At 43.2% G+C, this 26,625-nt stretch overlaps 2 protein-coding genes across 6 annotated transcripts; one reads left to right on the top strand and one right to left on the bottom strand.

Annotated features, from left to right (window-relative positions):
* On the top strand, positions 1-25,612 carry LOC133349161 (synaptonemal complex protein 2-like). 5 transcript variants are annotated; one of them, XM_061562409.1, is made up of 42 exons: positions 1-101; positions 507-585; positions 2,370-2,423; positions 2,917-3,054; positions 3,487-3,605; positions 11,273-11,372; positions 11,482-11,506; positions 11,620-11,705; positions 11,811-11,899; positions 12,050-12,084; positions 12,194-12,336; positions 12,699-12,751; positions 12,838-12,883; positions 12,980-13,084; positions 13,209-13,266; positions 13,769-13,920; positions 14,042-14,101; positions 14,313-14,462; positions 14,591-14,686; positions 15,012-15,075; positions 15,179-15,283; positions 15,373-15,451; positions 15,766-15,842; positions 16,009-16,349; positions 16,740-16,843; positions 16,997-17,039; positions 17,552-17,584; positions 18,043-18,077; positions 18,190-18,268; positions 18,374-18,539; positions 18,777-19,318; positions 19,406-19,562; positions 19,664-19,782; positions 20,778-20,886; positions 21,965-22,147; positions 22,488-22,604; positions 22,798-22,892; positions 23,893-23,992; positions 24,087-24,145; positions 24,694-24,778; positions 25,142-25,198; positions 25,308-25,612. In XM_061562409.1, exons 3-36 carry the CDS (start codon positions 2,391-2,393, stop codon positions 22,517-22,519), a joined length of 3,756 nt encoding a protein of 1,251 aa, XP_061418393.1. In that variant the 5' UTR covers positions 1-101; positions 507-585; positions 2,370-2,390; the 3' UTR covers positions 22,520-22,604; positions 22,798-22,892; positions 23,893-23,992; positions 24,087-24,145; positions 24,694-24,778; positions 25,142-25,198; positions 25,308-25,612. The 5 variants fall into 5 exon arrangements, with proteins under 5 accessions (XP_061418393.1, XP_061418391.1, XP_061418395.1 ...); XM_061562407.1 differs by having other exon boundaries at positions 14,042-14,104; XM_061562411.1 differs by lacking the exon at positions 14,591-14,686 and having other exon boundaries at positions 14,042-14,104.
* On the bottom strand, positions 4,101-10,488 carry LOC133349160 (uncharacterized). Its single transcript, XM_061562406.1, has 2 exons — positions 9,059-10,488; positions 4,101-4,239 (listed from the first exon to the last, which is right to left on the bottom strand). The coding sequence occupies exons 1-2, from the start codon at positions 10,331-10,333 to the stop codon at positions 4,228-4,230; spliced, it is 1,287 nt and encodes a 428-aa protein (XP_061418390.1). The 5' UTR covers positions 10,334-10,488; the 3' UTR covers positions 4,101-4,227.
* Positions 25,613-26,625: the final 1,013 nt, after the last annotated feature.

Raw genomic sequence — 26,625 nt, 5'->3', positions numbered from 1 at the left:
CGGGGCTGTCACGTGCCCCCCTCCCTTTCCCCTCAGCAATGAAACTGGCCTCTTGATCGTCACGTCATATTGTTAACGATTAGAATTTAGTTTATTTAAAGGTAAACAATCGCAATATATCATTGTCGTTTAGTTTTGTGTTACTAATGGTAAAATTTGCGACGTTGATTTCCGGTGAAACGAAAAGAAATCGCTCTTTTTTTCTCCTCAGAATCAAAACATAGACGATAAACTTTATAATTTCACAAATTTTTATTTCCTCAACTAAGTAGTTTAAAGTGATTCGCGTTTAGGAAAAAAAATCAAAGCTCTATTCATACAGTCCTGTGATATAAAACGTAGAGAAGTGAATGTCGAAGTGCCCTACAGCGACACATTCCAATATTTAAATCATCTTAATTCCTTTACTTTTTACGCCACACGTGGGATTTCAACGTATTTACGACGTATTTACAATGTATTTACAATGTTTGAACGTCACTGTTTAATATACGTATACTCTACAGCCCTTGTTGCTAATAGACTGCCGAATGAGGTCATCGTGGTGGTCACTTTGACCATACTTCACCACACAGGTCATAGCAGGTTAGTGAAGGCGGTATACGAAGTTATATTTATGAGTTTAACACGTAGTAAGGACGCCTTCGACACCGATATACATAATAGTTTTGTTTGGGTTAGATCGTGTAAATATAAATGTGTTAATGAACCTCTTGACTGCCCGCCTGTTGCTGTTTGCATTCCTGTCAAACCTTATCTTTATAAGAGAACAATTCAGACTTTATTAGTCACCCCGTGCCCTTATAAATCTTAAAGTTAATCCTACAAAGTCCAATAAAGGAGAAATACAAATAGACAATCACTATTTTGCCCGGATCGAACCGTCTGTACGCCGTATTGGACCTGAACTTTGCGTGTATAAGAAGAATACTGCTAAACTGTATGGGTTGACAGGTATAACGTTCATACTCTTGGTTACTTCGGTAAAGTCACGTAGAAGGGAAATAATAAAATATAAATATAAAACAATAAAATTCTCACGACGTTTCGACTGCAACACAAGCAATCATCATCAGGTGTGAAATCTACAGCAAGACATGTAGTGTATAGTGTAGTGTCGTATAGTGTAGTGTATTATGTAGTGTATAGTGTAGTATATAGTGTATAGTATTGTAGTGTATAACAGTGTATAGTGTAGTGTATAGTGTAGTGTATAGTGCAAAAATGTCTTGCTGTGGATTTCACACCTGATTATGATTGCTTGTGTTGCAGTCGAAACGTGAGAATTTTTGTTTTATAATTTTTTTCTTTTATTATTTCCCTTCTACGTGACTTTGCCGAAGGAACCAAGAATATTAATCTCTGCAGTCACGAAAGCTTTAAATAAAAAAATTATGCAGTTGTAATTATTGGCGAAACGTACAATGAATTCTAAATGTTGCTGTGGGTTTACTCTCCCAACACCGGTGTGCTGAACTAGTAACGATTTGGCATGTTTTGTTTGTGACAAACCTTACGAATTGGCTGTGTCGGGTGGTGGCGGGCTTCATGACACATTTATGTATTTACGCGATCTAACCCAAAAAAAAACCTGTATTATGGGTGACATTGGCCAGGTCGCTTTAAGAAGCGACCTGGCCACTAATATTGCTAAACGGAAGTGGATTATCATCATGTGGACATTTATAGCGGCAAAATAATCTTACGAGTGATGTTGAATTTAAATGCGGAGGGGGGGGGGGGAATAAAAAAAATACCACACGATCACAGAGAGAACTTAGAACACTCCACATGTACAGCAGGCGCCAGGGTCTGGATCGAACCCACGACCTCCTGTAGACCAGGTTCCAACCCTGCTTCGGCTTCCCAGATCCGGCGAGACTGGACGCGTTGCGGGTGATTTGTTAAACCATCCAAAACACATTGTCCTGCGGAGGGAGCTGGTAGGAACGTTGGGTTGCTCGGTCAATGGCCAGGGTCAACGGCGGCGTGGTGTATTCCGCAAATATGCCCGACTGTGAGGGCGGGTACAAGCCGGCGTGAGTAGGTTAAACGTTGAGTTTTATAAGAGCACCACGGGGTGACCAGCCCCTCCCCACCCAGCCCCACCCTTCCCACCCAGCCCCTCCCCACCCTCCCACCCCCACCCAGCCCCCACCCAGCCCCACCCAGCCCCTCCCTGCACGACTGACACAATAATCCCCTGTGGGCTGGTGTAACCAGGAGGTTCCAACCAGTAAAAACACCTCCATTAAGTTCTACAGAGTAGTTGGCCTTCTGTTTTGCCTTTTATAAGCGGCATTGTTTGCAGTTGAAGGTGTCAATTGACGTTAACAACGTCTGTTTTAATGTTCACTTTGCAATGCCAGACGCGTCATTCTGGATTGAACATGTCAGAAACACACGAAGATGTGAAAATCTCGGTAAGGAGGACCATTATTTACCACGAGCAATTGCACATCCATTTTTGTTGTGCCCAATAAATGCTGCCGTGTACATTCATGCCAAATTATACTGCAGTACAGTTTGGACCTATTTTCATGGGGAACTTTCTCTCGTTTACATGTCAGACATTGGGAAGTGGTGAAAAGTTGAGATTACAATGAATGACGTTGAGAATTAACGATACAGTAATTGCATTGTATGCGCCAGTTTGAAAAGACCGAGAAACGTAAAATGTACACACTAGCCTTTGGCCAGAATATATTGAAGATGTCATCGCAAGTAGCACGTGACATTTTATTTGGGTTTAAATGTGAGCTGCATTTACCTGTAAGGCCAATAAACACACGCCATTTCCTTCACCAAAAAACTCTTATCTTTATTATTTTCAAAATGTATGCTATTCCCACATTGGTTTCAATTAAAGCATGCCAGTGTAATCCAATGGACGCTTTTTATCTTTCTTTCTCACAGCTTGAGTGTTGCCTAAAGGAAGCTTTAAATAAAAATGGATTTAAAATTGTTGATGATGCTCTCCAAATGAAACCAAGCGACATAGACTGCCGCTGCAGTGAAAACCTTTTGTCAATTTTGGATAATATAGTTAATGTGGTAAGTAAAACAACGGTATAGTTCTTAAATTGAGCAATGAATTGAAAACTCTTGTGTATTTAGCAATATAGGTAACAAAAACTACCCTTCCAAAGCACAAGTGTTAGTGTGAGAGCATTTGTTAATCTCTTTACCATAGGCATTTCCATTACACTTTTAAATTGTATGAACGGTTAATGTGTGGTCAACACGTTATTAGTATGCCAGTAAGCAGTTTTTGAGGGAAGGTGACATCTACAGAATGTTTATTGGCAAGAGGGGAAGTTGGCAAGTCGTATATTTTTGCTGTGCCGTTTAGTATTTGAAATGTAGGTGATGAGTTGTATTACCCTATAATAAGGTAGTACAGTATACAATTCGCGACACTAACTTATTTCACAAAAACTACGTGATTTGTACCTGTAAACATGTTTTCTTATTTTCTGTTTTCAGGATATACATAGAGGAAAATATGACCACATTGCACTCGTCATGAGGTGTCTTTGCTACTTCTCTATTCCCACTAATGAGAATTTCTCTTTTATGATTGAACAAGGGCTGATCCAGAAGATAAGTGTCAACAGTTTTGTAGTAGTGTTTCGCTGTTGTATCTGCGGTTTAAAACAAGTATAAGTACTCTTTGGTTCTTTCTAGTGTAAAGTAGGAGCCGACACCAGATTGCAGGGGTCTCGTCCTTTATTCTTTTCCTTCCATCCACACCTGTCCCCCAGCCGTCCCAATCTCGTTCCCGCCAAAGGCCCCTTCTTCCCGCCCGTTCTCTCCTTATATCTCTTCGATCACCCCTCCCACTAACCCATCTATTGGTGGGAATCCTTCCCCTGACACCCCTACATCACCCCCCCCCCCGGAGAAAAAAATAACCGTCCTCGGTTCTGCCTCCCCCATGGACCATTTAAATCTCCCCATGCCTCCCCCCACTGACAGTGACGACAGCCCTTACCCCCCCCACAACCATACAATGCAACATAACACAACGAAATCAATTGCGCGGCCTGCCCAGGTCTCCAGCCAGCATCCCGTAACAGCCCGGACATCCACAGGCAGCAGATGACCGTGGCGGCCCCCTCCTTCGAAGGCCCTCTCGTCGCGGTCCCTGGTTCGGTGGTGCTGGTGTCGCCTTGCCCGGCGCCGCTGTCTCTCCGGCCCCCGCTCGTGCCGCCGCTCCGTCAGGCCTCACATGGGGTGCTGTAGGTGACAAGGGAACACAGGGCACCGAACCCCCTGCCGGTCGGTGCGTGGTGGTCGGCGACCTTGGCCTGGGTAGGGATGATGATGATGTTGGCAGTGATGTTGGTGGTGATGTTGGTGAAGATGACGGTGGAGAGATGTATGGCTTAAGGCGGGTGGGGTGTACAAACCATCGTCGCTTACCCAGTTGGACCTGGACGCACTGCGGTCGGAGTGCTTTAATGACCTCGACCGGCCCTTTCCAGGGTCGGTGCAGCTTTGGTGAGAGGCCAACCGGCACCTGAGGACAGTGTAGCCATGCCTGGTCCCCGACTTTGAAGGGCTTGGCTGTCACTGTCCTCTCCCGTATCCGTACATTACTCTCTTGGCTCGTGGCCGATGCGGCCTCGGCTGCTTGGCGGGCCTCTCTCAAATAAATGAGGGAGGTCTTTAGTGCCTTCGGCCATGCGTCGGCTCTTGCGGGAATGTCCGTCAACTGCACCTCAATAGGCGGAACGGGATCCCGTCCGTACATCAGGAAAAACGGCGAGAACCCCGTCGCCGCGTGTGGGGCCACCCTGTACGCCGCTAAGACAGATGGAATGTGGAGGTCCCAGTCGGAATGGTTTTCGTCCACCACTTGGGACAGCATGGCCGCTATGGTGCGGTTAAGCCGCTCTACCATCCCATCGGTCTGGGGATGATACGGAGATGTTCGGACCTTTTTAGTGCCCAGGATAGAGCAGACGTCCTTCAATAGCTGTGAGGAGAAATTCCTGCCCTGATCCGTGAGCAACCGCTCCGGTGCCCCCTTATCAAGGACATAGCCTCCCACGAAGGCATCGGCGATGGTCTGTGCCGTTTGGTCCGGGAGGGCCCACGCCATCGGCCACCTCGTGCAGTACTCGACTCCGACCAACAGGTATTTATTTCCCCGTGGCGTGACCGGCAGTGGTCCCAGGATGTCCAACGCAACCAATTCGTTGACCCTGGTCACCGTGATGGGCTGTAGGGGCGCCCGGCTTACCCGGGGTGGCGGCTTTCGCCGCGCACATTCGACGCAGGTAGCGACCCATCGATGCACATCAGCGGTCATACCTGGCCAAAAGTACCGACTCTGTAATGTGTACAGTGTCTTCCGCCCCGCCAGGTGCAGCAGCTGGCGGCCGTGTACGTCCATAACCAATTGTTGACGCAGCGACTCCGGAACTACCAGGCATCGTCGGCGCCCTGTCGGGTCCCATCGCATGAGGAGGTCCTCCCATACGATGTACTCCTCCCCCCCTGCCTCTGCTGAGGCGCGTAGCGTTCGCAGTGGGGCTTCCTCCAGCTGTAGCCGTCGCCAATCGTCCAAGGTCAGCCCCAGGTCGTGGTCGGTCAGCTGGACCTCACCCTGTGCGTCCTCCGCCGTGCGTACGGGAGCGATGACTGTCCCCTCCGGCCTCGCCTCCTTGCAGCGTGCCCCGCCTGTGGTGCATGCACAAGGGCCCTGGGGCGCCAGTCGGGACAATGCGTCTGCGTTGGCATGTCTGGTCCCTTTGCGATGCACTACTTGGTACCTGTACTCCTGCAGGCGCTCTATCCATCTGGCCAGCTGGCCCGAAGGCTGGTCGATGCGGAGCGAATACTGCAAGGCCGCGTGGTCAGTGCGGACCGTAAATTTGCGACCATACAGGTAGGGTCGAAATTGCTGCACGAAGTGAACGACTGCCAGGAGTTCCCTACGTGTGACGCAGTAGCGCTGCTCCGCTGATGAAAGCACGCGACTACCATAGGCGATAACCACCTCGCGACCCTGCTGGACTTGCGACAAAACACTGCCGATGCCCACATCGCTGGCGTCCGTGTCCAGGATAAAGGGGAGGCCAAAATCCGGAAAAGCCAATGGTGGTGCATCTGTCAGACGTGAGCGCAGCTGCTGGAATGCCTCTTCCTCCAGAGGGCCCCAATAAAACCTCTGGTTCTTCGCCGTCAACACGTGCAAGGGCTTGGCAATGGTTGCGAAGTTGGGTACGAACCGGCGGTAATAAGAAACGAAACCCACAAACCGGCGTACCTCTGGAACCGTTGTGGGAACAGCCCAGGCCCTCACGCAGGCCGTCTTTTCCGGGTCTGTAGCCACTCCAGACTCACTGACGACGTGGCCCAAGTAGCGTACCGACGACTGCATAAGGTGGCACTTCGACGGCTTGAGCTTCAAGTTCGCGTTCCGGAACCGCAGGAATACCTGACGTAATCGGTCAATGTGTTCCTCGAATGATCGGCTGAAGACAATGACGTCATCCAGGTAGATGAGGCACGTTTCCCATTGGAGGCCTGCTAAGGCCAACTCCATTATGCGTTGGAACGTCGCCGGCGCAGTCTGGAGGCCCATAGGCAGGCAGTTGAACTCGAACAGGCCCTGTGGTGTCCGGAACGCTGTTTTAGGCCGGGAGTCCGCGTCTAGTGGGACCTGCCAGAACCCGGACAATAAATCCAGCGTACTGAAAAATTTTGCTCCCGCCAGTGCATCCAATGAGTCGTCAATACGTGGTAGGGGATATGCGTCGGCCAGCGTGACGGCATTGAGGCGTCGGAAGTCCACACAGAATCTCAGTGACCCGTCTGACTTCTTGACTAGGACCACCGGTGCCCCCCAGGGACTCGAGGATGGAGAAATTATGTCGGCCCGCAGCATCTCCTGCACCGCTTGTTGAATGTGCCCTTTTTCCATTGGGCTCATTCTATATGTGTTTTGGCGCAGGGGTGCGGCATCTCCCGTGTTAATGTGGTGCTGCGACAGATTTGTGCGCCCTAGGTCGAACGGTCCCCGGCTGAACACGTCCGAGAACTCATGCAATAATGAGTGCAGCTGCTGTTTCTGGTCGGGCGGCAATCCCGGCTCAGGCCCCGCCAGCTGGTCCATCCACGATTCGGCCCCTCTGTCCTCGGACTGGCTGATGCTGCCTACAAGCTCGGGCTTTGTCCCTGGGGCTCCTAGTGACAAGGGACTAACGTGGGCCAGAACTGTTCCCTCCTGCACCGTCGCTGTTCTATCGGAGATGTTCAGCACCTGAATGAACAGATGCTGGTTCCTCTGTACAATAGTTTCGGCCCCCACCAGCGCATGGCGATCCATGGCAGCTGATGCCGGAGACACCAGGATGGGTGAGTCTGGTCGGGCTGTCACGAGGGGAGACCGATATTGCAGCGGAATCAGCATCTGGGCTGCCGGGGGAATGGAGACAGACTTACTGACCAGAGCCTGCACGTAGGGTACTCCCCGGCTGGCTCCCTCCGCCTTTAGGAAATGGAGATGCGTTCCCTGGACTTCCACCCGCCCATTGGCCAGATCGATTTTCATTGGCATCCGCCTCAGAAAGTCCGTCCCCAACAGGCAGGGTACGGGCAATGTTGCGGAGACAAGGATGGGTCCTGCTACCGAAAGCTGCCCAATCTGTATCGGGGCTTCAACCTGGCCCAGGAAGCCCATGCTGCCTCCATTTGCTGCAATGAACGTTGTCTTGACGGGGACTAAAGGTCGGATTTTATCCGGCAGCATCTCGTGCATGGTGCTCGAGATGATCGTGGCTGATGCCCCCGTATCAACCAAGATACGTGCCGACACTCCCGCGATTTCACCGACCAGGACCGAGGTTCCTGACGTGGCCGCTACCACCCGCCTTGCCAGCTTCCTCCATTGTGTGGCTGAGTCCGGCCACTGACCAGGCGGCGTCTCGTTATCCTGTGGTGCATGGTGAAATGATGGGGGATGGATGTGAATGGACTGAAGATGGGGTTCCTCCCTTTGGAGTGCGTCGCAGCAGGGTGAACGCGCCCTTGTTACATAGTGTGGGCTTACCCCTGGGTTGCGGGCTGGGCTCTCTGTGTGGTGCAAATTGCCCCCCTTTGGTGACGTAGGATGGGCCCCCCTTGTGGTGTGGGGGGCCCCCCCCATTGTAGGGGGCAGTGGGGACTGGGGGGTGGGCCTTCCCGTGAGCCCCTCCCTTCTCCCCTCCCTTCCCTTTGTCACGGGGGCGTGGTCCCCCTGGTTCCGTCTCAATCTGCCGCAAAGCGGTGGTGAGGCGGCCCGTGGAACTGCTTCAGGGCGCACTGTCAATCTTGTGGGCTGCCTCCGCCCCCGGGCCGTTGCCCCTGGCAACTCGCCGGCGTCGCAGGCAATTGGTGACGTCACGCCCGCCGGCGACGTCACGCTCGCCCGCGACGTCACGCCCGCCCGCGACGTCACGCCCGCCCGGGACGTCACGCCCGCCCGCGACGTCACGCCCGCCCGCGACGTCACGCCCGCCCGCGACGTCACGCCCGCCCGCGACGTCACGCCCGCCTTGGACGTCACGCCCGCCCGCGACGTCACGCCCGCCGGTGAAACCACGCCCGCCCGCGACGTCACCTCCGCCCGCGACGTCACCTCCGCCCGCGACGTCACGTCCGCCCGCGACGTCCCTTCCGGCCCCGGCGCGACTCCCGACGCGGTCTCCGGCCCCGGCGCGACTCCCGACGCGGTCTCCGGCCCCGGCGCGATCCCCGACGTGGTCCACGGCCCCGGCGCAATTCCCGGCGCGATCCGCGACACCACTCCTGGCCGCGACGTCACTCCCGGATGCAACGTCACGTCCGTTCGCGACGCCACTCCGGGTCGCGACGCCACCCCTGGTCGCGACGCAATCCCAGGCCCCGGCGCTATCCCCGGCGCGATTCCCTTCCCCCGACCCGGACAATGGGGACCGGGGAACGACACCGACGGCGCCCACCCCGAGGAGACTCCCGGTAAGTTCGCGGCGTCGGAATTATAATTGCTCGGCCCGACCGAGAGGCCGGGCGGGAAGGCGTCACTCGCCTGGATCCTGTCGGCGTTCGGCCCCGGCGGGTTCCAGGTAACGTTGGCGGCCTCCGGCTCTGTGCGGCACCCCCTCGCCACATGCCCCTCTCGACCACAACGGTGGTAGACCCACGGGGCGTTCCGTCGGGGGGGCTCGGCGCGATGTTGTAGAGGCGGCTGCCAGCGACGCGGCGGTTGGTCGCGCCCCTGGTCCCTCTGCTCCGCCAGTCCCCGGATCGCCGCGTACACCTCCCGTAGCGATGGCTCCGTCTCAGACGTCGGGGGTCCGTCCCCAGCTGCTCCACAGGCAGCCTGTGGCGACGGTGCAGGTTCGGCGGTTGGTGTCGCTGGACCCAGTAGTGCCGCGGCAACGGCTCGGCTGTTCCCCCCCGCCGCGCCAGCCACCGGGCCCACGGGTGGCGCCCGGCCCATGACCTGCTCGTGGGCTTGGATGGTCCGGGCAGCCCACAGCGAGGTGCGTTCCCCCGGCGTCACCACGGGCATTACAACGCCGGCGCGGCAAGCGTAGGCGATGAGGTGCTCGACCACGAGATCCTCGAGCGCTTCTTCAGCCAGGCGAGGGAAAGCTCTCCTCGCCAACACGAGCAGTGCACCCCTGTAGGATAAAGGGGATTCTTTAGCCCCTCGCTGGCGATCCTGGAACCGTTTAAAGGCCCCTTCCGCCGGGCAATAGATCTCCCCCAAAGCCTCGTAGGCCGCCTGTAGCGTGGTCTTGCTGTGCGAGGGAAGGGAGGTGTAAGAGGCGAGTGCTTCCTTGCCCAGAACGGATGGCAGCGCTCGTAGTGCCTCTTCGTCTGTCCACTCGAGAGCGTGGAAGGCAGCCTCGAATCGGCGGACAAACTCCTCCCAGTCTTCTTCCTCAGCCACGAACTTGTCGACGGGCCCCAGCCGACGCGGCCGTCCGGCCACCTGCTCTCCCTGTTGGGTGGTTAGCCCTGGGGGTTTTGGCGGGACCGGCGGCGGCTGGCGTGACGAGGTTGGTTGCCCGGCCGGCTGGTCGGCCTCCGGGTCCCGTGGCCTCTCCTCCCGTAGTACGCGTGGGGGTGGGGGTCCCGGTGCTGGCGGGTCCCCCATAGGGAGCCTCTGTAGGAGCTCCTGGAGTGCCCTCTCCACGCGGGCCATGCGGTCCTCCATGGTGTCCTCCAGGCGATCCGGGCCCCCTGCTGCTGCTTCTGATAGCAGGCCCCCTTGTTGCCCGGGATGGGAAGGATCCCCGGCCCCTGCTTCCTCCTCCCTTGGCTCTTTCCCGCGGGGATTTTTCTTTGTAGCCATGAGATCCCACCGCTGCCACCAGATGTAAAGTAGGAGCCGACACCAGATTGCAGGGGTCTCGTCCTTTATTCTTTTCCTTCCATCCACACCTGTCCCCCAGCCGTCCCAATCTCGTTCCCGCCAAAGGCCCCTTCTTCCCGCCCGTTCTCTCCTTATATCTCTTCGATCACCCCTCCCACTAACCCATCTATTGGTGGGAATCCTTCCCCTGACACCCCTACACTAGTATAAGTAATTTGAATGGGATTTTAATATAATTGTATCAAATAATTTACTAAAAATGTATCAATGACTATGAAACATATACGAGGCGGTATTCACTTCTATTGTACACCTTTATGCTGAAAATGCTTAACAACACTCACAAATTGGTTCATAATATTATGGGTTAACTGGGCAAATGTTTTGCCTTTGGATTTCTAAAAGCAGGCAAATTTTAGACCAGTTCACCATTCTGAGTCTCATCACCGGTGTGGCGTGTTGAATGCTTTAGGTTGTGTGGTATTATTTAAGCAAAACATTTAACATGGGATGCATGCATCATAGTTCTGCAAATAAAACTGAAATGTCAAATATTGGGTAAAGAAAATATTGTGTGCAAAGGTGATTGCAAAAAATACAAATTGTAATAAAAATGTATTACAGGTAACAAATAAGCCGACAATATTCATCGCCATATCTCTATCCAATTCAAAAATAAAACGTTATCCTCACATTATCAGCCAAACGGCCTTCTAAGAGTGATTTGTGTCATGGCATTAGTTAAATGCAAGCAAACTCCGTTCTGGTTTCAATATTCAGTGCCCAATCGCTATGTCAAACCCTGTCCAGACTGCGTGGCAGATATAATGTGGACGGACAGATGGAGAGGAGGTATATTATCTGCTTATTTCCACCGATTTATTGTCACGATTTCTTGTTTTGATTTTGTCATTACATGTTAGAGTGGTTTGAGCACGTTAAAGAGGTGAACGCATCAGATCTAAATTCTGTTGAGTCATTTACAACTTTACTTGAAGATGTTTTTGATGCAATTGTGGTAAGATCTTAACTATTCTTCTCCCATACATTTAATGGCATATCCAGTTATAAACATATTTTTGCAGCTTTAATTTGTTATAATAATGCTTTTTTTTGCAATATGTTAGGCGGTGTCAGAATACAGTCAAAAAGGTAATTCATTTAATATATTATTTACACATTTATAAAGTTAATTTCCAATGTTTAATAGATCATTTTTACGTCAAAAAATACATTTATACTTTTTTTTGCATTTTCATCGACAGGGAACAGAGAAGTTTTGGATGCATTTTTACTTCCAACCAGTCTTGTTGTTCAAAACAATGCCTTTCATTTTTCCTGTCGAATTGAGGTAAGGATGCCTGTTAAACATTTTGTTTTTATATTTATAAGTAATGATGTCACTTTACATTTTCTTTTCGAACAATTATTACTCTTGTCTTCAATCCAAATGCAGGCCATACGAAGTTTAAACATGGTCCTGAACCAAACAAATTCAGCTGTAAAGCGACAGCTCTCTTCCACCGCAAGTGTACAAACATTGATGTAGGTTTGGCTGTTCTGATCCATCCCACAGTTGAATTTTAACATCTCAATCATATAATACGTAAAAAAAAGCAAAAAGTATGTTGCTTCATGGTGTTTTTAACCCTTTTTATGTTTTGTCTTGTTTTTTCATATCCATTGTGACATAAGAATGGAGTGGGCGAAGCTGCTTCCAATAGCTGGGGGTAAGGCAGTGGTTTTGAAATTTTATTTTCACTTTTGCAGTATTTTTTTGAGCATATGTCACACTTTTGTTTTGTATATATATTCCGGTAAACCTTTTTGACATTGCAGATTATGAAATGCAAGTGGCATTGGTCGAATCGCTGTGCAGGTTGAATAGTGAGAAAAAAAGATATAACTTGGCACATATGTGGTTCAAAAGCAAGAACATAGAAAGTCATTTTACTTCTATAAAGGATTCAGCATTTGAAACTGTAAGCTTTTATATTTTTTATGGTTTAATTTATAAACTCTTATATGAAGATAAAACGCTTGACATGATTCTGACTGTTGAGCACAACTCGAAATTTAACTACACTGCCTGGAAATTCATCAAGACTGCTTGAACGTTTAATGTGGACTGCTTGTAAATTCGGGAATTAGAATTTCAAATTCCTTGAAAATTAAATCAATCTGCTTGTATTTTTTTTGCTATTCCTCGACTTTCTGAAATTGTAACTTCAGCATATAATTTCTTATCATTCTGGATACCACTGAAGCATGATATCTGAAAGCTGATCGTATTGTATTGTTAAACATAATTCTGGTCCGTTACAAGTCATGTCTTTCTTTACAGGATGGTCGAAAGTTTATAAATGCCATGAACAAATCTTTGGGAGAAAAACAAAGGTATTACACAAGATATTAACGACTGTGAATGTACAATAATGCTGTATTTTGAAACAATAAATAACTTGTGCATTTTATTTCCACAGTGTTTATTCATTACCTTGTGTGTGTGTCTACTTCGACGAGTATCAGGTAAGAAATCACAGTACATTTGTGTTATTTTTCGTGAAATTCATTTTCAATAGGATCTATTTACGTAATATATATTAATGTTGAATCCATTTTTAGCTCAGAAAACCAAATGATAAAAGGCTTGAAGAATTTTGGATCGATTTTAATATTGGCAGCCACAGGATTTCTTTCTATGCGATTGATGAAAGTCAGTTAACGCAAGTAAGTACTCTAAAATGAAATGCATGTTAAATAAAATCATGATTATAATAACAAAGTTACATTTTAAATAATATGTGTTAGAACAAATTACATTTGTTTTTTATGCGCTCCTTAAACACTTTAGGATCCTCTCTGGGAAATTGTTAGTCTACCAGAAGAAATGGTAACAAACTATTCATTTGGTAAGTGCTTGTTGTTGAAAAAACATTGAAATAAAAAACTGTCGCAAAAAGTCCATGGAAATTTAATGATTTAGTAGAGAAATTATTGTAAAGTTACATTAACTTCAACGACCATGTTCAACTTGTCAGCTCTGCTATCCAATAATGCATCGTGTGGTGACAGGGTCCTTCGTTTTTTTCACCACATTTAGAAACCTGAGTTTTAGAGTATTTGGCTGCAATACATTTCCACATGATAAACCACTTGTTGAGCTATTATTTGCAGCCAGGTCGCTTCTGAAAAATAGCTCTATAGCTCAGTGGGCCTTACCTGGTAATATAAAAATTAAATAGTTTAACGTAGATTACTGTTGCAGAAATGTGGCTGTCATTTTTACGTTACTTTAACATAAATTAATGTGTATTTCCTGTGAACTGATTATTTAAAATCGTAAAAAATATATACTTTTACAATAGCATTTCATAGTTCAGTAAATGGAAAAATGTCCACCTGTTTTTTCAGATTTCAAGATTCAATTCCAAGCTCTTGCTATTTGTTTCTCAAAGAATGTAACATTTTGCAACCTTGAAGGGAAATGCATTAAAATAATTTTTAAGAATCATCCGAATTTAATGGACATAGTGTACAAGGTTTATGGAAAATCCAAATGTGAGGTTAGTATTCTGTGACTGACAGTTTTCATGATTACATGTGTGGATAAATACATAATGTAATAAGTACTTATTTAAAGTGCTCCAATCATACATTAATTACAGAATTGTGTATTTTTTGCAGAATATTAAAACCAAAATGAAGGTATCAGAAGCAAAGATGATAACTTCAGGAAATCCACACGTGGTAGTAATATTTTGTGTTATGATGTAATGTCTGCTTATTGCCTTATTTCATAATGTGACATTTACTATTTTTTCATTATACAACTTTAACTTTCTTACAATTGTTAATTTTCCCAAATGCATGTACCTAATGCAAAATAAAATACAATGTGTGGAAAGATTAAAAACACGTTTTTTATATAATATATTTACTAATTTTATTTTTTTAGGTATCTGTACCAGAGAGCCAAACAGATCTGTATTCTGAGACTTTAACAAGTGATCCTAAATGCACCACAGATCATAATGACTGGAGCAAAAGTCTTTGGTCTCAAGTACAAACAGAAACTATAACCACATTGAGTGTTGGAAAAGCACATGTTAGTATTTTCCTTTGTTACACATATTGTTATATATCTTATGTATAGAATTATGCAATTAGTTTTTTTTTATCAGTAAGTCACAGTGTTTAAGCAATATCCATTGTATTTCACTTTCATGTTTATAGAACTTTAGTAGAAAAGAAAACGTTTATGTGGGCTTGAGGCAAACGGTGAAATCGGTTAAACTTACCGCGTCTGCCTCAATGGTCATCCAACAGCAGGTTTTATTTTCTGTGTTACTTAATGCCTTACATTAGTTGTCATAGTAGTAATGCAGGTGGATTAATTGTATTTACACTGACCAGATCTGTAACACTCATTGTTATGCATGGGAATACTTCTCATACTTGACATAGCTTTCCATTGGTGTATTAAGTACATAATTGAAATAACTGAAACATTCCACTTGGTTAAAACTATTTCACATAATAACGGGATGAACCTATAATGTATATCAAATACAACGGTATTGTGTATGCATTTTGCAACACACATGTGCAATGTAATTTATGACTGAGTTTATGGAGCCTTTTTTTCTTTCAACAGGGACGCAGTTCTGTACCCATCGGTTTCAGTGGAAGATCAAAAACAGCTAGTGGTGGATTAAATGGTAATTTTTTTTATACGATGATGTAAAAGTAACATTTTCTAAACACATTATTGCTTTGTCATGTTTTATGATTCACTTGATATTTTGTCTTTGCCAAAAACAGCATCACCAAGATCGAAAACTAAGAGGAAGTTACCACTTGACTTTACCAACTCATCAAAAAAGCAGCAGTTATCATTACCTGCAGGTTATGTCAACCCACAAAGATGTAAGGATATGTCTTACTTGCATGCGTGCAGTGAATGTGTTTGACTTGAAATTGTTGATGTTTGGTTGATTGTGGTGTGTGTTTTTCAGCAAATTCCAATAAGTTGGAAGAGCAGCAAAGAAAGGTTGCTCCAGATACTTTACTCATTGACCAATCAGGACAGTCAAAGTAAGTTATTCATAAATGCATAATGTTCTATCCTCTGTGTAATATCCAAGTTACCAATTATTTATTTCGCATACAAAATCATAGGCTTGCATACATCTCATTTAATGGTCAAAAGGTTCCAGAGGTGGTAATTATGCTTGCATTTACTTAGCAATGTAATTTTAGCTAGAATTTCACCACTGGCAGCCATAGGCCTAATGTTTGGTGTGACAAAAATAGAGCCCAGTTTGTGAGAAATGTATTTGAACTAAAATATATTCTATGTTTTGTTCGTCACCTTCTTAAGTAACACCTGTTTAAATTTTCTTTTACAGGATTCATTTCCCGAATAAAACAAATATGAATAATAGAAATAGTGTTGATAACACAATTACAATTGTTAAAGCACCAGGTAGGGCGGCAGACATCCACACCCAGGAAAATGTACAATGTCTTGATGTGATCAATTGCAAGCCATCTATTACATTGCATATTTAACAGCTTGACTGATATTATAAATGTGCATAATAAGCCTTTAATCGTGTGGGCAACCAAAATGTATTTTCTCCATTTTACAGCAAGGCGACTGTCAATGAATCTTACCAAAAGTTCAAAAGAAGTAATAAATGGAGGAGATAAATCATTTGTCACAGTGAGGGACGAGAGTAAAACTAATTCAGCAAATCTTAAAAGAAGCCTACCAAAAAACTCAAAGACTATAAAAGATAATGTGGTGGAATCTTGTCAGCCAAAGTCTGCCCATACACCTGATGTTCAGGATATTAACGAAATACTTCGGAATGCACTTGCGATTAGTCTGGAGCATCTTGGGCGCAAGAAACTACCTACAACTCAAGTTAATATTTTGCCTAGTGCCAGCCACACAACAACCGTAGACGATGTTATGCGAAGTAATGTGGTGAGTGGTAAACTTTAAATTTGAAAGCTTTTACTCAAAATTAGCATTTGCAATATATATTAGAATCCACAAGAAAACATAATCGAAATATTACAAGGGAATAAAATATGTTTTAGTATGTTCTGGAAGCCACACTGAACATGATTTTTGAGTGTTCAGGAGGCTACAGAATATTAGTAATTAAATTACAGCCCTCATCCCTGTCAGTCATGCAAACTGCATCTCACAAGTAATAAAGTTTTTATGTCATAGTTATAATAAAATCAGAACACAATAGGCAAGTTACACGATTAGCTAAACATCTTCAAGCACAATTGGATGTGTAATATCTGTTCATAAATATGCCATCTCATACTTGAGTAAAATATACTATTGTGTTTATCTCTTTAGGGGAGAACTGATACAAATTTGCCAAATGGGATGCCAGCCCACTCAGAGCTTAAGAAGCCATTGGTAAATGAAAAAGAAACTCACAAATTACCTGCCACCACAAGGTATCCATTTTAAATGTACACTCAAGTGCATCGTTACACAATGCTATATTTTTAAAACAAGGTATTAAATTCTTCTTCATATACCTCAAAAGCAATTTGTTAAATATATGTACTGGCTATTAATAGGCACATATGTCTTTGTTAAAACCTCAGATGTGAAGATGAAATTGAAAGCAGCCAACTGCAAGATGTTAATGTAAGTTAATTAGGATCTCAGAATAGAATATGTTTTGGCATACATATTTTGGCTGGACTCCGTCTATAAATAGTTATAATACTATTTAAATTCCTTTGCTAATCCACTGCTCAATGAAAGCCTCCCCATACTGTGTTAGTTACGGAAGTTGTTTGACTATACTTCACCATCCATGCTAGGTGATTCTATTTAGTAACGGAGTCACCCAGGATCCGTTTAGATATAACTTGCCACTGGTATTAGCTGTGGCCAAAAATCCAATTTACTGGAAGTTATCAGGTTCATAGCAGTCTACTAACCACACCATCACGGCTGTCATCTGTATGTACAGCAATATTCATTTTACGTCATCACTTTATTACTACCACTATCTGATTTGCGTTGCCTCAACCCACAATTACGTCCCTGACTGCATTGTCCGTCCTTTCTCATCCATCGCCTCAGCCTTTGCTTCCACATCTCCTGTAAAATGCTTTAATTGACATCGTTTCAATATTCGTTGAACATTTCAGGAACACATCCCCGATGTAAACCAGGGAATTACTGTACGTATATTTCTATAATTTAATCCCAGCATCAAAGTTATAATTTTAACTTGATAGGTCACATTATTAAAATGAAGGTGGCTAATATTTAATTTTACAAAATAGATATGTTCGTGGGTTTCTTTTCACAACCCTTTTGACTGGATCATCTTTTTGAAAAATACAATACAAATTATGTATATGTAGACAAAACTGAATGTTCTAATCACACAAGCAAAATGTCCAAGCTGGATATTTCATTTTTAATAACGCACGTAAACATGTATTTGAAATAAACCCCGTGAAATATACAACAAGCATTTCAGTCATCACTGCAGATGGTACAAACAATTACAATTCTCCAAATAAATATATGTGACCCATAAAATGTTCTGTGATCTTACAGATATTGCATTGTAGCTCAATTAAAGAAACCATTATCTAAAAGAAAGTAATTGTGTGATTTTTTTGTTTTACAGGCAACGAATGACGATTTTCAATTACGTAAAGAAAGGTATTTTTTCACGTGAATTTTGTTTGTATATAATACCATTTAAGAATACTAATTAATATGTTGTACAGTATTTAAGTTGGTGAATTAAACATTTTTTGTTATGTCACTTTAGATTATTTGCAAATAAGAATATGTCCAAAAATGACACGCATAACATTGGAAAGCAGTTGAAGAGGCCAACCTCTAAAGAGGTACATATTTGTTCTTAACATACATTTTTTAATTGTTCCTGTAAAGCAATTTATTTTAACATAGCTCAGTGCACTGTGTATGTTAATATATTTTTTATCTTACAGCCAACGTTACCTAAAGGAAAATGCAGTACCCTTTCGGATTCCCAGTGTAATGCAAGTATTCCTCGGAGCCAAATGAGTTGGCTTTCATCAGTCTCTAAGAAATCCAAGGCCAAATTAAGAGTTTATGGGGAAAAAACTATGAAAAAAATGTCAAGGAATAAGCAAGGTAATTTGCTTCATGCAGAAAATAAATATCCTATATTTGCCTTTTTATGGAAGTCGGTAATGGAATGTAAGCTTGAATTTTTTATCTCATTCTTTTCTCACCATTAACGGTACGTTTAAGTATAATTACAATATACAGCTGCACACCACTGTGTAAGCTACAGTCATTGCTGTGTGAGATGGAAACTAATGATTTATAAATTCACAGTCTCTTTTATATGTTTTATTGTTGATGCAGCAAGAGCAAAATATTCCAAACAGCAACCAGCAAAACAGAGAGACATACAACAAATATCCTTGGCTTGCACAAAGCAGCATGAAATAGAAGAAAAAATAGAAAATGTCAGAAAACGTAATTCACGTAATCATATTTCTGCCCCAAAACAACAAAAAGGAAGAGACATTGGTCAGGTTGCGTCTCATGGAAATGTTGATTTGTGTTTAACACAAGAATTTAATCAAAGATTTGAAAAGTCACCTGAGAGAGCAATTTCTACAAAAACTGACTTGAGCATGAACATTCACGTTATTGCACCTTCTGCTTCAAGAAGTGTCTGTAATTCAAGTAAAAGTAACAAGAAGAGTATGAAGGATACCCATTCTAATGCATTGCCTGCTCAATCAGCTGCTAAAATTACAAGGGACCCCCACAAATATATAACTACAGAAAAGGAACCAAAAAAAGCACTGAGAAAAAATACAGTTGTCAAGGACAAGTCTGAACATGATATTGAAGACATTTTCCTTTCCCTGCGTTCTTTCAGTGACAATTCGCCAGAGGTTTGTGAAATGCATAACTATTTTACATTTACTAAGTATTCTTTATCTTTTTCCTCACTTAACATGTGCCATTATTATATTTTTCAGACTGTTTCATCAAGGACGTTTAACAATCATCTTACAGTGCAAAAAAACGTAAATGTGGACAAAGGAGCTCCTGTAAACCGTGATGTAAACAATGTAACGAGCACTGATAAAAAGTCTTACTGCCTTAAACCAGACGATTCAGTGGAAAAACTGAGAAGTATGGGTATTTCTTCCGTACACTTTTCATAATGAAGCTAGACAAATTTTACATCACACTTCTTGTATATCTCTTACACTTCTCTTGTTTTTTTTTCGTAGATAAATACACCTCCGACGAGATTGAAGATTGTGCTTCTCCATGTATGAACATTGAAATGAGCCCGTGCCTTATACAGGACTACAATATATCACTATCATTTCAGTCGTCCAACCATGAGGTGAAACAAAGCAGATGCAACTTACACCAAAGTAATTAGAACAAAACATATAAGCGTGTATATGTACAGACCTTTTGTCAATCCACTGGTGGGTGAGGGCTTCTGCACGCCATGCAGAATGTGGGGGTTATGCTGGTCAGTCGGTGCAGGTTGGTGAAGGCAGGAACATCGATGTTGAGGCACAGTACAGTGCAATGTATATTGTTGAACTGACCTTCTGAAAGTGTAGCCCTACAGCAGCCTACAACACCTGCACAAAACAGTTCTGAATGAATCAGTTTTCAATCTAGATTTAAAAAGCGCATAGCCTTAGTGGCTTCCTAATACCAGAAAGAAGAGCATTCCAGACAACCGCAGAAGGGCATCTGAAAGTGCGCAATGCATGGTGGTCACCCATACAAGCACTATCCAGGCTCAGTTCTACTTAGTTTCTGAAATCCGATTAAATCAAGTGCATTCTTCGAGATTTGAGCATTGGCTATATTATGTTGCAATAATATAATATATTAACTATCTTATTTAGAGTTATAACATACAGTAATTATATGGGACTGTATTATGAAACTAATAGAATTGCCATTTTACATGCAGAGTTTTTTTACCATCGTTATTTAATGTGAAGGGTGGGAATCTTCCATTTGCGACTTATGACTTGAAGGTGCAGACAGCAGGAATCACACTTGACCAAAATGTTATGGCTGACATGAAGTCCACACAATTCTTGAAAGTCACCTCCCTATAATCATCAAATAAAACCCATCTATCAATATGAGGTTATACTTCAGTAAAAGTTACATTTTTCACGATACTTTAAAAAAGTCAATGACACACTATAATTACATTTGATCGATTTCTTTACAAAATTGTGCAAGTGAAGTATGATAATAAAGATTATTATTAAATATGAGCAATGCTATTATAATGCCAAATCATTTTTATATAGGTACCAATGTGTGAAATGTAACACATTGCATTGTTTTTGTATGTTGTTTTAGGATACAAACGAAATAGTTTCACCAATACCCTCCCTGCATTACCCACACTCTCCATGCATGGTCATAAGAAAGAATTATAAGAAGGTTATTAGCTACTCAGACGAATCAGGTTTGTCTATTTAAAAAAAAGTTATATTCAACATAATGTTCAATTTATAAGACTGCTTGTGACCAACTGATATCAGCATATTACCATATATTTTGAAAATGAGATACACCTTAGTTTCTACTTTTTGTTGTAAACAAAACTATTGGTTGTCCTCTTGGTGTACATGTATGCAGCCCTTGTGTCATATGTGGACATATAGACGTACAGTACAACAATGCATGTTTCAGATGTCTGTAAATATCCCTGCAGACCATTGATGCTTATTTTACGCATGTTGGTCACTCCTTCAAACAATATCCAAGCTCAACCGTGCTTAGCTCCTGAGGAGCGGGCAGTTTATAGGTGATTTGGTCCTAACAGTCCTATGTAAAGTAATAAAGACATTTAATAAGAAACACAAGGTGTGTTTACTAAGATTGTGAAAGTAAGCTTGTTATGTCTAACGATCAAGTTTTTTTGTTTAACCAGGTGAGAACTTTAAGAGACCAGGATCGTCTAATGTCCAATAGTGACCTGGGGCATTAGTCTGCCAGTAGGGGATGATGATTGATGTATGCTCAATTGAGTCATTTGCGTGAAATTCTCGAATGTAGCAATTTTGGACCGTGACGCTCATATACAATAGCACCACGGTGGCAATATTTTAATTATCTCACCTGGTATCGAGGAAGTCGTGGGTTCGATCCCAGCCCTGACGCCTGTATATTTAGTGAGCATGTTCTCCCCGTGGTTGCGTGGATTTTTCTTGTGGCCAGGTCGCTTCTGAAAAGAGCTATATAGCTCAATGGGCCGTACCTGATAAAAGAATTCTTTTTTAAAATAGTTACTCTAGTAAATAACATCAGGGCATTTTGTATGCACACTGTGAAGCAGACACCATGTTACTGTATTGTGGTTATTACACCAGAATAAATAATGAGGGCCGCTGCTAGATTAAAACTGTGATCCTCTGCAACAAGTGACAAACGTGCTACCTTTAGGCCATGTCACTGACACAAATTGAATTAAATTATGTCGACATGAGATTGATAACCTTTTTGTTTATACTTGTTTGTTTTATGTTAACTTTAAACTCAAGGACCATGCCACCCTCCACAAGCAGCACGGTTAGGTAGAAAAAGGAAAATAGGAGCTGATGAAGATGTCTTTGAATATCAGGGTTATAGTGAGCAATCTCCCAAGTCAGCTGAGGGAAATGTTTTGCTCCCAAAGAAGCTATTCAAACTTCCAACAGGAAAGCCAAGCCCCATTTACAACCTCGGTATGATATTTTATTTTATGCATAATGCCATAAAGGAATAATCTATATAACAATAATTTACAGCCCTTTATCAATCCATTGTTGGATAAAGTCCTTCCCATACTTCATCACACTGGTCAGTGTGGGTTGGTGAGGTGGGGTTTCCAATGATCGGTTAACATGTATGCACATTGAGCTTCTTTTGTGCCTTAGCCAACTGTGCTAATCATGTAATTTACTACTGACGAGTGATATGAGTGATACCAGCCATAGCCTGGAATCACACTCCAGTTTCTGGGTTTATTGCACCTTTCACGAACCACTTTACCATCGCTCCACATTGTTTACATTTTTATTGCAGAATGTGAAGGCACACCTACATCTTTAAGATAATGAGCGTGATATGAATACAAATGTGGAGGACAACATTGGAGGAGTCTTGGCTGACTTTGGGAATGCTGTTAAAAATAAATTGATGGTAATTTGTGCCCTCTTACTATGAATACATTTGCCATATCAAAGCCAGAATGTGTTCGTAGTCATGCATTTGAATAACATAATTTAGAATGAACCACATCCTATTACATGTGTTTTGTCTAATAATTTTGATTGCTGTAACAATTACGTTATGCTAAATAACCTAATATAAATAATAACATTTTATTTAATAGAATAAGTGCGCAAAAATCGCAAGATTCACCACAGGCTATGTAAGTATTGCAGGGAAGCATATGAAGGACATATGGAGAAGAATGAAAGAGCAAAGGTAATTTATTTTCTTTCATTAAAAAAGCATAGTTTATCTTGTAATAATACTGTGTGTTACTATATTAATATTTTTTTGTTTTACTGGCTGGCGCGCGAGTGGAAAAATGATGTCACCACGCCAATCTGCGTGATGTCACCCATATCCCACAGTGTTGAGCCGAGTTCATGTGTGGCGACGTCACGCTTCCCCCCCACCCACCCACCCTCCAGCCAGCCACCCACCCTCCCTCCAGCCACCCATCTACCCACCCACCCTCCAGCCAGCCACCCACCCTCCAGCCACCCACCTACCCACCCACCCTCCAGCCAGCCACCCACCCTCCACCCGCCCATCCTCCAGCCAGCCACCCACCCACCCTCCACCCACCCTCCAGCCAGCCACCCACCCTCCAGCCAGCCAGCCACCCTCCAGCCAGCCACCCGCCCACCCTCCAGCCAGCCACCCACCCTCCAGCCACCTTCCCTCCAGCCAGCCAGCCACCCTCCAGCCAGCCAGCCACCCTCCAGCCAGCCACCCACCTTCCACCCACCTTCCACCCACCTTCCACCATCCAGCCACCCACCTTCCACCCACCTTCCACCATCCAGCCACCCACCCACCCTCCAGCCAACCACCCACCCTCCAACCACCCACCCTCCAGCCAGCCACCCACCCTCCACCCTGGCCATGTTTCTTGCGCATGTTGCAGTGCTAGTGTATATCATATCCTGTATTAAATGTTTTGCTAACTGGAGGGAGGGACAGACGGGCGGACGGTCACATTCAATGGACGTGCACATTGCTCATTCGTCAACAACACTGCCTCAAAAAGAATAATATAATAGGCGACGCTTCGAGCACCAAATAATTTGTCTCATTTTATAGTATACTCCGATATGATGTGACATAATGACATTTTTGATTTCTTATGAAATTACCAAACACGTAAACTAAAAGGCAGTCGTGAAATGTGAAGAAATAAATGTGAGAAAAATTCATATAGTTTTTACTTTTACAGGACCAGACAACTGAATGGCTTAAAGAAAATCATCGCTGATGAGCTGCAGAATGCAAAAGAGGATATATGTTTACTGAACAGTTTAGAAGAAAAATCTACGGTGTGTATAGTGTATCATCTCCAATGTGTCCATGTATGGTCAATATCTGATTTTAAAAAGCTAATTTTTGGGTGTGGGGTTATTCATTTCACAGAATTTTTTTAAAGAGCAGCTTCATGTAACAGCAAATGTAAGAGAAAGACAATACAAAAGGTTTGTACTTCTAATTTAATTCACATGATTTGTTATTGTATGGTCATTTGTTATAAGTGAACTTAATATAAACGATTTCAGTGAATATTACAAATGGAATACGAATACAGTTGTTGAAACTAGCTATAGGGCCATTCATCTGGAACTCGAAATAAGGGTCACAAGTGCCAGTTAATGTTGCTTTGATGAATATACAAAAGTAGCGCTATGTTCAGAACGTATTATGGTCTCAGATCAGTCTGCACGATCGCATATTATAATGGCATTAATTTAGACACCATGAGCACAGAGTACAAGTAATACAATAACAGAGAATAAACTTGAGGTAGCCACTAATAAGCGGTGTAACATGTTCCTTCACCAAGAAGTGGGATAAGGCCAGTACTGCCTAAATGTGTGGAACTATTAACAGATGCTAAGAGGAACTACTATTGTACACCTGACTCTCCTTGACTTTTGAAAGTAACAGCAAGCACTTTAAAAAATATTAAAATAAAACCAACAGAGATTTCATCATGAAAAGTGGATGCTCATCTTCATTTTTACAGACTTCACCGAATAAAAAGTGCACTGCCGGAGAGGTACCAGAGCTGCCCTTTAGATGAAGCTGCTAAAACAATGATGAATTCAACAGTGAGTCCGACAGAATTAGAATGGCATTAAAATGTGCGTTTGATTTACTGCTGTGGTTGAGATAGCTTAGAATAAAATGTGCAAAACTAGAACATATTTAGGTTGTGATAACTTGCATTATTGGATAATTGCTATGTATGCGTGTGTGCTCTGTGAGCACCCACTTATTGTACGACACCCAATAATTATACCCCAGTACGACGCAATAATTGCCCAACAATAAGCTAACAAATGATTGCCACTACTTGTGGTTTAAAATAAATCATCAACTTTTTCTGTCAAAGACATGCTGTCCCGAATGATGGATATTTTTTTCGTATGTAAAAATGTAATTAAACAACTTGATTGACTTATACTCATCAGATGGAAGTATTGAATAAAACCATGGCAACTAAGCAGATAACACTGTTAAAAGAATTGGTAAGTTAAATTCACTTACCAGCAGCTTTATTGAATTTTCACCTTTGCAGTTTCATAATGTGTGGAGACATTAAATATGTTGATTTGGGCCTTTTTTATGTATGTTCAGCAAAAAGAAGACATCACCCATGCCCAGCAGGAAATCTATAAAGCCTTCTACTCTGCTCATAACCAAACAACATATTAAAATATCAGACTTCTACATTTTACTTTGTTTAATTTCCCAGCTTCAGGCTGTTTATTTGAATGATCCAGGTTCAGATTATAACAGTTTCCATATCCTATCAGAGGCTGCATTTAGGGAACCACTGCGGAATATCACTTAAAATGCTTTTTGAAGTATGAACGTTGAAACAAATGCATGGCTATGAAAATTATCAATTTCAAACCTTTTAAAAATTCTTTTTTTTCAAACCAAATAATTATATCAGCATCTTTGCTTCTTCTGTTTGACCTCAAGTAAATAAGATTTTTCTTTAAAATACATGAAAATATTCTAAAATGTAGCTTTTGTTATGACTGTATACTGTCCCAGTTTAGTACTGTATTGTCCTATAAATAAAGTACTCTAGTATTGGATTGTGCGTTTCAGAATGACTTGCGATTTTTGGTACTTTTAGTGGTGTTTTAACTTTCCATTGTGGCTTATAGTTTTATAATATAAATAACATTACAAGCTTTAAATTGGTTGCATTTGGTCTCTGGATATAATGGGGGTTTGTTTGCAGATATATCAGGGCTCCCATTCCTGATTTCGTCTGGTATTTTGAGGACATGTGCAATTTAGCAGAGTATTGCAAATGTTGCCCATTAACAATCTTAATCAATTGAGCATATTGTTAATATTGAATAATCATCCTGAGAGTGATGTTTTAAGATAACGTATTTTCAACTATTAACTTTGTAATTATGAATACTATTGGTTTGCCTGTAGTATTTATTGCTGTAATGAACAAATAAAATATTTCTAACAATATTTTGTTTACAAGAAACAATGTTAGTCTCCATGAATGGAAAATTAAAGACAAGCCACATTGCAATTTTCGCCATGCAACTCAAACAATATACCATATAGTAAGCCACTGTCATCTGCGCTCCTTCAGCGGAGGAATAGAAAAATTCTACAAACTCTCTCCCATATATGTTGAACTTCTTACGCACTGTACGTTGTCAACCGTGATAATCGAAGCCCTCTCATGGTCAGCAGACCTCGACATTGGTTTTTAACTCCTGAACATATTGGCATATGCAAGAATATAATTCCAATTCAATGTTTATTTATTTGTTACACGGGAAATCTCGTTTAGCCAGTTACACAGCTAATTTGCAAAGGAGATCCGCGTGGTGCACCGGCACAGAACAAGAACAACATCAAAGTGATACAGAGGAACAGGCAACAACAGAAAATAACTCGCAGGTATAGATAA

This window comes from Lethenteron reissneri, chromosome 29 (assembly GCF_015708825.2).
Source record: "Lethenteron reissneri isolate LAM-NWPU_2019-01 chromosome 29, ASM1570882v1, whole genome shotgun sequence".
In the NCBI taxonomy this organism is placed as follows: Eukaryota; Metazoa; Chordata; class Hyperoartia; order Petromyzontiformes; family Petromyzontidae; genus Lethenteron; species Lethenteron reissneri.
Note: the sequence above shows the minus strand (reverse complement) of the source record. Positions and strands in the feature narration are given on the sequence as shown.

Excerpts from the sequence above, each read along its gene's own strand:
- LOC133349161 (XM_061562407.1), top strand. The coding sequence starts at position 2,391 with ATGTCAGAAACACACGAAGATGTGAAAATCTCG. Across the intron at positions 13,267-13,768 it reads GGTAACAAACTATTCATTTG|ATTTCAAGATTCAATTCCAA; the intron begins GTAAGTGCTTGT and ends CTGTTTTTTCAG. Across the intron at positions 16,350-16,739 it reads ATGTTATGCGAAGTAATGTG|GGGAGAACTGATACAAATTT; the intron begins GTGAGTGGTAAA and ends TTATCTCTTTAG.
- LOC133349160 (XM_061562406.1), bottom strand. The coding sequence starts at position 10,333 with ATGGCTACAAAGAAAAATCCCCGCGGGAAAGAGCCAAGGGAGGAGGAA.